Raw genomic sequence first — 14,524 nt, 5'->3', positions numbered from 1 at the left:
CACATTGCATTATCTGAAAAATAATCAAAAATCCCAAACTTTGTTATACCCCAAAATGAGAGACATGCAAAAGTCCACGAAGTCCACCGGGAATTTTACCACAACTATTTAGTAAGACAGTCAACCTACAGTAATTAACATCTAATAATAATTGTGTTTGTATAAAAGGTAAAAATCTCATGGCCCTCAGAAATAAGCTAAGGGAGACTAAAGGTATTAGAATTATTATACAGGGTAAGATGATGCTTTTTGGGCAGAAAGGAACTGCTAGACAGCCTGGTGTCACTAACGGGCTGTTGAATCACAGGGGATCGTTACTGCAAACTGTTATTCAGAGGCCAAGACAGGCCATGCCCTCTGTTCCTTAGAGATGAACAAAACTTGTCATCTTTCAGTAATAACTTCTTGCTTTACAGTAAGGAGCTTTTGGGGGTGAAAGCACATTGGATTTTGTTGCTGTGTTACTAATGGTATGTTCAAAAGACTATTGCGTCCATTTAAAAAAAGAGCCTGGTATCAAACCAGTCGAATCGGTTTGCTAAAACTAGGTATTTCTTTGTTCTGTGTTTTCAGGTCTCGCTTCTTTTAAAACCCCAGTCTTCTGTGATCACCAAAGCTAACATGCATTCTTTGCTAATAGCAAGAACCTTCCTACTCTGCATTTCCAAACTTTATAATGCAAGAAGAACAAAACAAACTGCTCCAGGTTTAAAAAGAAAGCGTTGGCCCTGGTGTGCTAATCAGAGGCAAGACTCAAACCCAAGGCCCAGTAGGCCCCATATCAAAAGGCTTTAAGATCTAAAAGCAAGTAATAAAAAGCAGCTTTAATGCAAAACGGTTTGGATTGAAACAAGAGACTTCCGTTAAGTGCCTGGTACACTAATAAAAGGATAGCCTTGAGGTATACGTACAAGTTAAGAGTGGAAGTTGAGAGCGGTTGTGTTTATGGGAATGGCAGCGCCCAGCCAGCAGCTGGTCACTATAGCTGCTCACGTGAAGCCTCTCCCTCCGCTGCAGGAAGCAAAGGCAGGCTATCTTGCCTAAACCAGCTCCCTCAGAAAACAGACGTGCCCTAAAACATCTACTTTTGATTTTAGCCCGATGACAAAGGTCCCAGCCGTGAATTAGATAACCAGCCCTTAAGGAAACCCAACTCCCTGCCCTCTCCAATGACAACTAAAACCCAGACAACTGCTACTCTAATTTTGACTGGCAAGCAGAGCACACTCTTTTGGGGGTGGATTGAGCAAAACATTCCTAGGTTTGCCAACAAGGAGCCTTTTCCTCTAAGTTTGAGCAGCACAGACCCTCACAAGAGTCTCAGTTGCTGGAAAAATGCATTCTTCATTCCAAAATTAGTTGGATAAGCTGGGTCTACACTGAGGGCTAAAACTCTAAATTAGAGTCCAAGGAGCTAGTTACTACATCCTTCTCACTGGGTCATCTGGTACCTTCAGTGACCCATCTTACATCAATCCCCGAATTTGCTAAGGATTATTTAACAGATCTCAAGAGAGACTGAAATATTGAATGGTAGGCAAAGTCCCTTTCCACTTTCTATGGACAGTTGCCATTTATATAATAGCCTTGGAATACAACAGGCAGTTTGTATAGCTCCAGAAATATTTCTTGGCCTTTATTCCAAAAAAACAAATGAAACAGTCCTATGACTTCATGAAATATTTGAACCCATATTAATGCAAAGCTTTTTTATTATGAAGTTACCAGGAAGATTATATGCAGATGAAATTCCTCCAGGAAAAACAAGTTCTCGTCTTTGTTGTCACACAATATATTAGCAGGGTCTACAGATAAGAATGTGAGTATTTGCAAAAAATAATTTCCCAAGACTAGTCTATTGTGTTTGTGCACTAGGGTACCAGAGTTCCAAATCCATCTAAGCCTGCTCAAGTTGACCTCTGCATCCAGCCCCCAACACAGTTCTGTCGAGAAAAGTGTGCCAAGTTGAAGCCTTATATTTAAAATGTTTTTAGTATATCAGGTTGTTAAAATAAGTACTCTATTTTTATCATGACTTTTTTTAAAAAAAATCCCACTTTACTGTTTTTATACAGTATAGCTTTCCTTGTGCATTTAAAGAATGAGTTTTCCAATAAAGTCTGCAGGACTCAGATTTACATCCTCATCACTGACAGTTTAATTACTTTCATTGTAGGAGAAAGTATTTAATCACATACAGTCAGAAAAACAGCCCCTTAAATACAGGCTTTTGGGCCCATGATCCCCAATTTGAAATTCAATGAAGGAGAATGAAACATGCATACTGTGATCTATTTCCTGATTCAGAACACTTGATATTATCAAAACAGAACAGAGTTCCACAGCTGACACACACATTTTTCTAAACCATTGGTAAAATCCTTCCAGCGTTTAAGCCCACGGAATGAGGATTCCGTGTGCCTCGGGCATGAGCTAGAGGCAGTGCTAATCAATGAGCTGTACAAAGACCAACATCGTAACGCTGTGCTAATTAACATTAAAAATAGTCCATCTGAAACGCTGCTTGAATTACGCAGGTATTTGCTGGTATTTTAATCTTTCAACAATTACAACGCTAAAGGTAAGTCATCACTGGTAAGTCTCAGCAATGGATGTGCATTAATGGTTCCTTATCAAAAAAAGGAAAAAGGAGGGGGAGGAAAGAGGAATTCTGACACTCATCATGGCAATTCAGCACAAAGTAGTCTGGTGAAATCATGAAAGCCAGCTGTTAAGTGTCAATAGTTACGTATTAAAGCTGACTACCAGCACCAGCTGGCCTTCTTCCCCAAGGTGGTATCTAATTCATTATAGACAAGACAGTTAATAAATCCAGAAATGCAACTTTTAGTCAGTTTAGTCAGAGTACGCTATAGTAGCCTTTACACTGCAATAAAGACCAACTCTAAGCAGCAGCAACTCACATGCAGTTAAGTGCAAATATCAGCTATCAGAGCATTAGAAAACTTGCTTTAAAATGAACAAGTGGTCTTACAGCCACATGTGCGAAACAGAATATGGTCCTAGATGGGACCTATTACATTACACGACATTCGTTCTGAAACAACAGACATGGCATATGTGTGCATTACGTACATATTTTATAAGAGAGCAATACCTTCTGAAGAGAGGAGAATAGCCAGAACACTAAAAAAAAAAATGCTGTAACAAGAGTGAATATTTGTGCGTTTGCTTTATGAAGCTTACATTCTAATGTTTACAAAAGCCAGCACTTATATAAAAGACTCTCCACTAACAAACAAATCTGGAATACATCAATTGTACAGGTAGGTCAGCCAAAAATAAGCGATAGCTATGCTCTTCTCAATTTTAAGAAAGCATGCAATAGGTTTCTCCCTTCTGGCACCCCTTGTTCCGATGTCTAAATCACAGTACCAATAAGTGCATGGTATCATGAACCCGGGGCACAGGTAACAGGTTGAATTTTATCACAGACTGTTTATCAATATTTTGCAAATGTCAAAGCAGCCTTCCTTTAGCATCAAGAAGGAAGAGGAGATACAAGCATGAATAAAAAAAATAAAGCAATTTAAGACATCAAAAATTCAAGAAATAGCACTGTGCATATACAAATAAAATTAACATTCAGTACTGTAGAGCTCATTTAAAAATGGCACCAATGGACAATATTTTACAATATGCACATTTATTTGAGGTGGGGAACTAATGCTCCACAGGTGAAAATGGTAATACAAATAATAGTGCCACTGTTGGCCTGTTATGGTGGTTCTTACAATTTAATGGAAACACTTTTAAAAATAATCTGGTATGTACATACCTTCTGGAAACTCAACAGCTTCTTCAGAACAGAAAAAACTATGGTTCTTCCCCTCCCCTTTTTAGCCAGACAGTATTGCCAGAGACTGTGCTCACTGTTAAAGCACATAATCTTACTTTAAATTCAGTGCTATTTTCTTTCAAAAAGATCAGAAGTTGTACTTTTAGATAACAAAAGCATTTATGTTACAAACATTCAAAAATGGAAGCTTATGATTCTGGCAGACAATGTTGCGTATTAAATACAAACCAGCCAGCAATTACTGAACATAAAAAACTTATTCAATCATAAAAAAATACTGTAATTCATCACCACAGACTTTTTACATAGTTATAAATAATAAATAGCATAACACAGTAGATTACAAACGGATTTATTTTGCCCCGTTAAAGTCTTTAAAAAGTAAAATATCTATTCTTACCTCAGACTGACCAAGGTACTGTATCAAGACTACTCATAGCTCAAATATAACTCCTTAGCCAAACAATTTGCAGAGCTCGTATTCAATCCAAACTTTTAAGTCTTTCCTTAGAAATTGAATGTTTGCTTAGCTGTTTGCCCTGCTCATGACCGACAAAGGTAGAAACGCTGTACACAGTGGCTACAAAGAGCATTAAGTTTGGCTGCCACTTCACAGCAGAGTTGGGACTGCCCACAGCACCTTGCAACGGAGCACACACCTCAGAAAGGAACACTAAGGAAAGCAGCATCGACGACAGATTCTGGTAAGCACTCTATAAACAAGCTGTACACAAAGGACTTTTTTCCCCACCCACCCCTCCGGTTTACATTCCATAATTTTGTAACAATGTCCCCTAAGGCACAAAAATACCTATGACCTCAATGCCACAGGAGACATCGATGGTGCCATACATGGTTCTCCTACACAGTAGTTTAAATAACTTAGTTATCTGCACTGTATGTCCTAGATCAAAGCGTGGATTAATTTTCCTTGGCCAAATCTTGCTGAATATTGACCTTATTTCATACAATCTGTAGGATAAAGGATCTGGGGAGAGAACTATGCAGCTATTTTAATCATGTTCGTAGAGTACTGTTACTCCTTCACTGACGGCAAAAGTGCCAGTCATCAGTTATTTTGTTGTGTGGTTTTTTAATGTAATAGAGTGAGATTTCCAGACCCACTGTGGTCTTCTGTAATAAAAGTGACTAGCAGCACTAAAAAGGTATTTTTTTTTCTCCCTTCTGTAAGAGAATTTGAAGCTAGTGACTGAAAAAAAAAAAAAAAAAAAAGAATAGTTTTACTCAATGGTAGAAGTGCCAGAGAATAAATTAGTATTTTCAAATCCTTCCAAACCAAATTATTTCCCTAGACATAGTGACCACGATAACGATAGAAGGATTTTCCTAAAAATTGCAACACTAATAGGTAGATACCTATTCTCGGAATCAAAAAGTGTATGCAAGTTCCTGAAAGCAAAAAGTTAGTATAATCTGAGCAGACATCTTGTTTAAAAAATAAGTTCGCAAAACCAGACATTAATATGGTCTACAATGTCCATTAAATGGATAAATCAAAACCACTGGAAAGTCGCCAAGGATTATGGTTACAATAATTTTTCCTTTTAATAATCCTCGTGCTAACGGTTCAAGGATCAGAGTTCGTTTCTCTGTACAAGTGCACAGCCAGACACTGACTCAGAACTTAAGTCACTTAGGTGAGAGATCATCCATCAAAATGAATGAAGAACATGAGTTTGAGCACGTTACTGGAGACTCTGTGGTTATGCTGCCTTTAGTCAGTGAATCAGAGGAAGAGCCAACACTGCTGCTACTCCCATCAAGAATATCTGAAGACAGGCTGGGGAAAAAGAAAAAGATCATTTAGTAACATGGGCATGATGACTTTGCGTACAAAGCTAATGTCGTTTCGCCTTTGTAGAGAAGATGTAGGAGACCTATACTACCACTCAGTCTTTACTGCAAGACTGGCAGCCCTGAAAACTCCTTGTTTTCTGTAGCATGTTATACATATATTCATACTCCTTATGGGAATGAGGAGCAGAATTATTATTCTTTTAACATGCAGAATAAATTATTATTTTAATCAGTTATAGAAAGGAAATGACAATTAACAACAATGAAATCCTAAAAGGTTATAGGAAAGGAATAATAAGAATCTAATCAGCAATGCAGCAAAGATGTCATTAATTAGCTAGTATGTTCTTTAATGTTGCACTACTCAAAGCAAGATTTTGAAATCTGTTTTTCCCTTGTAAGGAATTCCTGTGTTTGGATTTCAAAGTCTTGATACAAGATTCCAGAGGGCACACAAGTTGATGCTTTTGCAATTTAGCTGGAAGCAACACGAAAAAAAATGTATTTCTAGGCAGTTTCGAGTCTGTAGGTAAACTGAAATTATAGAAACACAGAGTTGATGTTTTAAAATACTTAAAATACAAAAGAGAACTCAGCTTTTTATGATCATAACACAGAAAGGAGACAGACTAACACTAAAAATCATGAATGTATCAACATGAACTATGTAACTGCAGTAACTGTTCACACACATTTTCTAAGTATTCAGATAAGTACCACAGATACTATATGACCGCTGACTACAACATACTGAAATGATGAAGCACCTTTGAGGGAAGTAACTTTGATTATGAACCAACAGGGATTTGTAACAATTATATTCAGTATAAAAGTTTTGCTACACAAAATCTAGACTTGAGTCTGCTCAGGAAGAGTTGATCAAAGGAGCAGGAACATTGTCACACTACACTATCACAGAAATAGTTCCCAGTAATACACACAAACAAGCTACACAAAGGATTTTTTTCTAGGGGAGGGGAAAAAAAAAAACCAAAAACCACCAAGCTTGTGATAAATGCACATTCCCTGTTTCGGCATTTCAGGGCACATGAAATAGTTTACCATGAACTGAGATCTGTCAGATGTGTAACATCTGGAGAAAGCATGTTGGTTGTTCCTTGAAAAAGTCTCTTTGGCTGACTTTCAGTTTCCATTTCACCTAAAGAAAATAGCGCAAATAATCAAACTCACTTGAGTCTCTGGAACATCCATTTAATACTTTTCTATTGTAAAAGAGAGGTTTGTCTCACAATAGAGCAAGGTTGCATCTGTAACATGGTAAATCCTCTGATTCAGCCAACCAAGCACTTTGGTAAGACATTATTTGATGCTAGCTGTTGCTTCAGGAGTTATCTGAGGGGCTACAACGATCTCAAAGACACAAAACCAGGCACTTGCTACTTAGACTACAATCAGACAAAATAATCTAAAGCAAACTAATTACTGTGACTTAATTTTAAGCAAGCAGTTAAGAGATGAGGCAACTAACATATGCCAAAATACAAACATTAAAATTCTTAGTGATTATGAAAACAGGAACGCCAGCTTGTTTCACAGTTTCACCCTCCTGTGTACAATAAATTCTGATGCGTATGTACACTTTTACAGAAAGGTTGAATAGAAAAAAACTGGGCATGTGTATGCATTTCCACTTAGTCATCATGGATCAGACTATCTTTGTACCTGTAATCATCTACTGACATTAAAAGATTAAACATGATGGGGAGAATTCATATAATCTGTTTAGAATAATCTGCCCTGAGTGAGCTAGCTCTTTAATAGCACCTGTACAAGAGACACATTTGGAAATGCCATGAACTTGCCAATAACAAGCTTAAAAAAAGAAAACCCTCTCAGCTACAGTATATTTTAATTTTTAGTTTGGCAACAAAAACGTATTTTTTTATTTTCTGGCTTTTTACCTATACTTCACAGCAGTTGTGGTGTCAAGTGAAAAGCTGAGAGAGGTTAAGCATTATAGCAAACCAGTATATATTAATGTATGTAATGCAGGAGAATTACACTACCACTTGTTCTATAAGGGACTGATAACCCCCCAAATTTCCTATTTCCTTTAGCCCATGGATCCTTCCCTTCAAAGAAGGGAATGAATAACAGCTTCTATCAACCAGAATGGGCAAAAACCCATTTATAAAATACTTGGTCTTATACAAAAATGAAGAAAATCCCAACTACCAACTGCGGTAACTCTTTTGCCACTTGAAATTTCACAAAGACAAATCTGCACTGCTACAACATGTTGCATGCTCTACCAGTATTACTCCCCTGTAGCAGTGAAATGTTCTTAAATACAGTCTTAAATACTTGTCTTCCCTCCGCATATCATGGCATCAATTCGTTGCCACATCACGTCTGTAGAATATGAACCATAAAGCTACTGCTAAAATTCAGAAAAAAGGATTATGTATTTAGGAAAAGAAATCAGGTTAATTTAAATGGATTAATGTTTTAAAATTAAGTAACATTTTGAAAATTCCTTGATATTTCGAGAAAAAAGGCAAACTCATATCTCCACTTTGTAAAAGATGCTTCACAAGAGCACACGGATAGGGTGCGGAAAGCCTGCCGTATACCTGCGCTGTTTTTAATACAATCTGTGTAAAGTCTATTGTAAAATGTTTAAAGTAAAACAACACAGTATGAATATCTATTCCCTATTGATCACTGAGCTTGATGAACTTTTCTTTAATTTTTATGCCTCTAAGATTCATAGAAAATAACACCCAAGATAGAATTGGCATCTATGAGAAAACTTGTCTTCTCTGCCAATTCAATATAAATTAGACAACATTCTTTATCTGATAGGAAAAGCAGTCCTAAAAAAACCATAAACAGTAACTTTTCTCAAAGGCTAAATATAATTCTTGTAAAATAAAAGGACGTGCTTCTGGTGCAGTTAAGATTGCCTAAGTTAAAAAAAAAATATGCAGAAAGGATAAGCATAGCTGGAGGCACACTTGTAAATATCTCAGTCTTACAGTTATGCTATGAAGGCTCACTCTGGGATGTAATTTGAATATCCTTAATGCAGAATACTTCCAGGAAAGAATGCAGTTTTTCCCCCTTCAGGAGGAAAGGGCACTGATCTATTCCACCTCTCTAAACACTCACCTTCTGAACTTTCAGAGTAAAAACAAACATTCAGTACTAAGTTTAGAAGATATTGCATGATAAGCAACATTCCTAAGATGATCTGAAGGGCGTGCACCATAGAGTGGTACTCTGAGGAATGTAAGGGCTTATGAATATTCATAACACTTAATTTCATGTGGAATAAAGCTTGCCTCTTTCAAGTAGTAGCTGCTTTTAAAGTTTTTCATTCTTGTGTTTTAGACTAGCTACTTGACATTTTATTTTTAAGTTACAACTGGCAAGTTCCAGTTCACTGTGGATACAAGTGTATTATATTTACAGAAGAACAAGAAAAATATGGGAGAGAAATGTATCCAGCAGCAAAGCCACATCCATATTAAAACATCTGATAATGTAAATACACATACCTTTTCTTTTAATGGGGCCAAGAACACTGGGTCTGATACAGTTGATTGGACTTTGACTCCTCCTGCTAAAGAGAGAACAACAATAGCCAGGTCTGTACAGGTTCCATGTCTGAACACCACCATACCGAGCATCAAATCAACACAACCACATCATATGAAACCTTCTTTAAAACTGCTCCTGCACAGCTGGAATGCTTAGGGAATCTAAATACACAGATAACAAAGAAGTGCTGTCTATCAGAGCCGATTATCTGCCATATAACATAGTAAATTTTTTCTAGGGTGTTCTTCCCTTAGTGCATCACATCCTCACTTCAATCCATTTCTAAATTGTCTGTAATATTTATATAAAATTGGTACACTTACAAAGTTAATAAAGTTCACTTGAAGTACCCAGGAATTTCCCCACAAGTTACCAAGTCTAGTTTAAAGCTGACATAGGGTCCTATGAGAGGACCCACATAAAGTTAGCATTGGTAAAGGTTGAACTTCCAGAACAATTTATGTGGCAATACTTCAGCTACCGTAAAACTAAAGTCTCTTTTAATGCCTTAACATCAGCTTTAACTAATCTTTATGCTAGCCTTGGAATTTAAGCCAATGTATACCTGTTACTTGCAGGTGTTACTTACTTAGAGAATCGCCTTGTTGGACTGGGAATAGGACTTGGAGGTAATCCATTACTGCTCACAAACATTTGCAATGATGGTGAAAAACATTGCTGCAGAAAAAGTCACATTAAGATGCTTCAGAATTTCCTTTTAAATACTCAGGTGTTTCCCCCCACCCTCCAAACAAAACATCCCAAATTAAAGAAAAGTTAGTAACAGAGTTAAGGCAGAGATCAAACACAATCTCAGAGGCACTAAAACTTAACTTACAAAAATATACTGGCTAATGCAATACTGCTCAGATTAATCTAAAATTCAAACCCACAAGAAATCTGAAATTGAAATAGACACAGTTTTCTAAATAAGACAGTTTTTCTGTTCTTCCTGATACATTTAGAAGTAGCAGCACAGTACTCAGGACTTACTTCTTTCAAGGGGTTTGCTGAGTTTACTCAAAATATGTATGACCTGAAACTTTAACACAATATTCCAGAACAGAACAGAGTACTTAGCTCTGTGGTTCTGCAGCTAATCTGAGCTTAGCCCGTGAATGCCCATAGCTAAGCACAAAAATGTTTCTGTTGAGTTACCTACTACTGCTTTACAGCCATGATTCCAAAGGTACAGAACCAGCTGCCAGCATCACTGTTATAGTAGGAACACATTTACCTAGCACTAGTATGTGGCTGCTACTTGCATCAATACTGGTAGAGGCATGCAATAAAATAGTAGCAGTACAAAAGCAGGACCACAAAAGAGGGTGAAATCAAGGTCAAGCAACCCATCTTTAAAACACAGTTACCAGTTTCTCAGTGCAACATTTCAGTTTTCCAATCCTCACTGGAAGAAGCGTATCTAAGATCCACCTCTTCCCCTTTTCCAGCATCTGCCATCAGTCTTCAGTGCAAATTCAGCATGCCCAAGTCCCCCTCCTCAGTGAGTTTATGGAAAGGAAGGCATAACTGATGGACATATATTTTCACAGATATGCAGCTTCTGGTCTTTGCCTACACTCTTACTCTACACATATGATACATTCTGATTTTGGTGCTTCTTCCCCAGCATCCCCCCACTTATGCAGCTGAAGATGATGTCCAAATCTGATTACTCTAACAACCTCTTCCAGCTTCCCTAGAGCCAGAAACCTAACCCATCCATACATTGCACAAATAGCAGCAACTGCAAACATTCAGTGTGACAGAACTGGCACACTGCTTAAACTCTGCAGGCTCTAAGATGGTCTCTGACTCTTAGAAACCAGGGGTTGAGGGTTGAGTTAGGAGGGGTGTTGGTGTTGCTGTTTGGTTGTGTTTTTTTAAAAACCTATCAAACAATTTGTGAAGTTACACATCTTCACAGTTCACTTTGGTCTAAAATTCTAAAGTGTTCTCTCAGTTTGGTATTTCACTATATCCTACCTTTCCTATTCCTCTTGTAGGTGAAGGTGCAGGCGAAACCGGAATGAAGTCTATTCTCTTTGGGGAGGAAGATTTCTCAGACTTGTCCAAGTCATTGTCACTCTGTAAATACAAGGTTTCCAACTTAACACTGGCACAGGATTTTACCTTAGAATCCAAGGCACAACCTTCTAATGAAAAATCATTGGGCCAAATGCACAAAATAGCTACGGCAGATGAACTTAAGTTCTTCTTAAATTATTTTCACAGTTAATTCCTCTCTTTCCCTTAAATTCGTCATTGAGTGTAAAAGTAGAATTAAAATAGGAAACATCTATAAAGAGATTACCAGGCTCAAGCTTTCCTCCCATGACTGGCTTATCTGCATTGCTGTTTGCACTTCCCTAGAATACAAAAAATCCCATCAGTAGCTACAAAGAGGCTAACTCTGGCTATTTTATCATCTTGTTTCAATAACACTCACCTTTCATGTGCTGTTTCTCTGTTCATTAAATCGACTCCTTCCTCCTGCAGGAGATAAACGTCGTAAGTTTTCCTGTAACATTTAATTCATCACAGCTACTCAAAATAACAGTGGTGATTCATTAATTTGCCATTAGAATTAAAAATATGAACAGCAGGAGTGCTCCAGAAAGACAACACTGCTACCAGCCCAGCTCACCGTTTCTCTTGAATGAAACAACACTTCAAAACGCAAGGCAGTTTAAACATGACAACAAGAAGCCTTGCAAAGATGCTTCCTTGTTGAAATTAAGTCTTAAAAAAGACTCCGTTTTCTCCAGTACTTGAAAAATTCAATAGGAAAGAAATTCCCATTATGTAAGTACTTCAATATTATATAATACTTGTCATTCTGTTACTAAATATACAGATAAAAACTACACTTACCCTTCTGATCTGATGAAGTCGGCTACTAGGAATACGAATAGGAGACGATGACAACAACTGAAAAAAGTGGCAGCCACAATGATTAAATCACACATCAATGGCTTGCATACATCTCATTTACCATCACCTACATTCTTAGTGAATTAAAATGAGCTGTACAACTACATGTGGATGACTCAAACAATGTTGCAAAAAGAAAACACTGACCTTCAAGAAAAAAGACTTGTTTTACCACTTACAGATTCATTCATTCATTGCTCAGCAAGTGGCACTGATCTCAGACTTGTGAGCAGATACTGCTCAGCATCTCAAAATACAGAAATAGCTATATGTGCCATTTATAGCTATATATGCCATTTAGACAAGTGAGGTATTATAAATGAAACTGCAAGCATTTTACCATTCTCTGCTGCCTAGAGTAAGACAAGAAACTCCTGCACTAACTTACTCAACCAGCTCACTATTGTAAAGGAGAAGTCTCAATGTTTCAGCTCTGTCTTGAACAATGCTCCCTAAAACTTAACTTTTGCAATTTTTCAGTTGCATAAAAATTTATGCATCTCATTCGTCCGTAACTTTGGCCACCACCACACAGAAGTAGGCCACCAGTTCCTATGTGTTTATTCTAATACCTACTGATTTGAGTTCCAAAATTTTGTATTCTTATTTTTAAAAAAAAAATCTTGTAACAAAAGATTTGAACTAAAATTCTATCTTGCTTTTTCTGAACAGAAGACACAGAAGAAACATATTTCAGCACTTTAAGTTCTATGGGTTTTGAGAAAAGCAGCACTTAATCTTCACTACCCTCAGATGAAAAAGAAAAATTTTAGTGGAAAAGAACGTACAAATCGCTGAGTTCACAAGGAAAGGGGGAGGGGGGAAATGCAACACCCTTGAAGAGTTAAATAACTGCAGTACTGTACATTATCAGTGTACTTATATAACAGTGGGCAGAATATCACCCAGCTAATAAATTACTCTTCTTTAAATGATTTTCTGGCATCTAGTGTTCAGTCTTTGCAAAAACTGAACGGCCCTGTCAAAGAAAAACAAACAGGTCAACAGAGACTTGTGACTCACTCTTCACATTAAAACACCCTTTCAAGACTTTTAACCGTGACAGCAGTTCTTTCTTCCAGCCCATGGTCAGGTCCAAACTAACTTGGAGACTGTACTTAACACTGGGAATCGCACGTAGCTTCAGCTATTGCTGTCTTTTTGGAGACATACAGTTAATGCACCAGTATTATTTCATTGGAGGTTGCAGTTTCAGTGAAAAAAATGCATATTCTGCAGCCTGGAAGCTCGCTAAGATGCTTAATGCAAATACAAATCAAGTCCAACTTCATTTCTCCAGCCCAATTATTTCTTGTTAGGTGTAAACAAAACATGCTTAAGATTCCTTACCATACTGTGGCGGCTCATAACTGTTGTACTGTTCCTGCGAGTTCGCAACACGTAAGGCTGAAAAACCTGTGAGTTGTCACTGGAGAGACAAAAAAGTTTTGTGAACAACTTTCCGAGCTGTGCTTTACTTAAAACTACACAGTGCCACGATATGCGCTCCAGTCTCCAGAGCACGGAAAACATCCATTTTATTTCAACAGAAGTACTACTTTCACTGAAGGAGCACTTTTCTCCTTCCAGCCCGTGGAGATGCGCACACCGCGGCTCTGCAGTTACAAGAATTAACTCGCCGCCTTGACTCGAGCATTCCGAGAAACAAGTGACACGTTTCTGAGGCCTCCACCACGCACCAGCCACGGCGCGGGCAGAGCTGGGGGCCAGCAGCGAGGCGGGCCAGGCTCCGAGAGCGCAGGGGGCCCGACTGGCTGCGGCCGATGCTGCTCGAGCAGCCGAACCCCACCAGGCAGGGCGCTCCCGGGGCGGGCCCAGCCGCTGCCGGGGCTCCGGGAGCCGCCGCTGGCACCGCGGGCCGGGCCGGGCCGCGCTCACCTGAGCCCGTGGATGAGGGGGGCGCTGTTCGATCTCCTCAGGCCGCCCCCGTCGCTCGGGGCCGCGGCGCTCCCCGGCGGCAGCTCCAGGTCCAGCTCCATTTTCTCCTGAGCCATCGCGGCAGCGGCTCCGGCTCCTCCCGCTCCGCCGCGACGCCCATTCACTGCCGGCGGCCGCAGCGGCTCCTCATGCCGCCGCTCCCCCCGGCCAGGCGCGGCGCGGCCGCCCCTACAGGCCCCGCGGGCGGCGCCGCAGGCAGAGTCCGGGGGCGCGCCGGGCCCGGCGAGGGGGGCGGCCCCAGCAGCGCCCCATGCCGCGGGCGGCTCGGGGGGCGGCTCGTTCCCCCCGCCGCTGTCGCCGACGGACGAGCTCCCCGGTCGCGGTCCCGGGGCGGCTGCTACTGCTGCTGCCGCCTCCTCCGCAGGGGAGCGAGCGCCTTGGGCCAAACACCCCCCCACGCCCGCCACCCCACGGCGCGCATGCGCAGGA

General features: G+C 39.6%; 1 protein-coding gene and 1 non-coding gene across 3 annotated transcripts; both read right to left on the bottom strand.

Moving 5' to 3' along the window:
* Window positions 1–3,174: 3,174 nt before the first annotated feature.
* Window positions 3,175–14,524, bottom strand: PABIR2 (PABIR family member 2). Of its 2 annotated transcripts, none has more exons than XM_075763179.1 (10): window positions 14,036–14,524; window positions 13,487–13,565; window positions 12,077–12,133; window positions 11,652–11,695; window positions 11,517–11,571; window positions 11,189–11,290; window positions 9,792–9,880; window positions 9,160–9,221; window positions 6,701–6,797; window positions 3,175–5,621 (listed from the first exon to the last, which is right to left on the bottom strand). In XM_075763179.1, exons 1-10 carry the CDS (start codon window positions 14,149–14,151, stop codon window positions 5,471–5,473), a joined length of 852 nt encoding a protein of 283 aa, XP_075619294.1. In that variant the 5' UTR covers window positions 14,152–14,524; the 3' UTR covers window positions 3,175–5,470. The 2 variants fall into 2 exon arrangements, with proteins under 2 accessions (XP_075619294.1, XP_075619293.1); XM_075763178.1 differs by having other exon boundaries at window positions 9,160–9,224; window positions 14,036–14,523.
* Window positions 5,706–5,849, bottom strand: LOC142603416 (small nucleolar RNA U109). The gene has a single exon (XR_012837342.1). It is a non-coding gene; the product is annotated as a small nucleolar RNA U109 (small nucleolar RNA).

The sequence above is a fragment of the Balearica regulorum genome, chromosome 11 (assembly GCF_011004875.1).
Source record: "Balearica regulorum gibbericeps isolate bBalReg1 chromosome 11, bBalReg1.pri, whole genome shotgun sequence".
NCBI classification, from domain to species: Eukaryota; Metazoa; Chordata; class Aves; order Gruiformes; family Gruidae; genus Balearica; species Balearica regulorum.
Note: the sequence above shows the minus strand (reverse complement) of the source record. Positions and strands in the feature narration are given on the sequence as shown.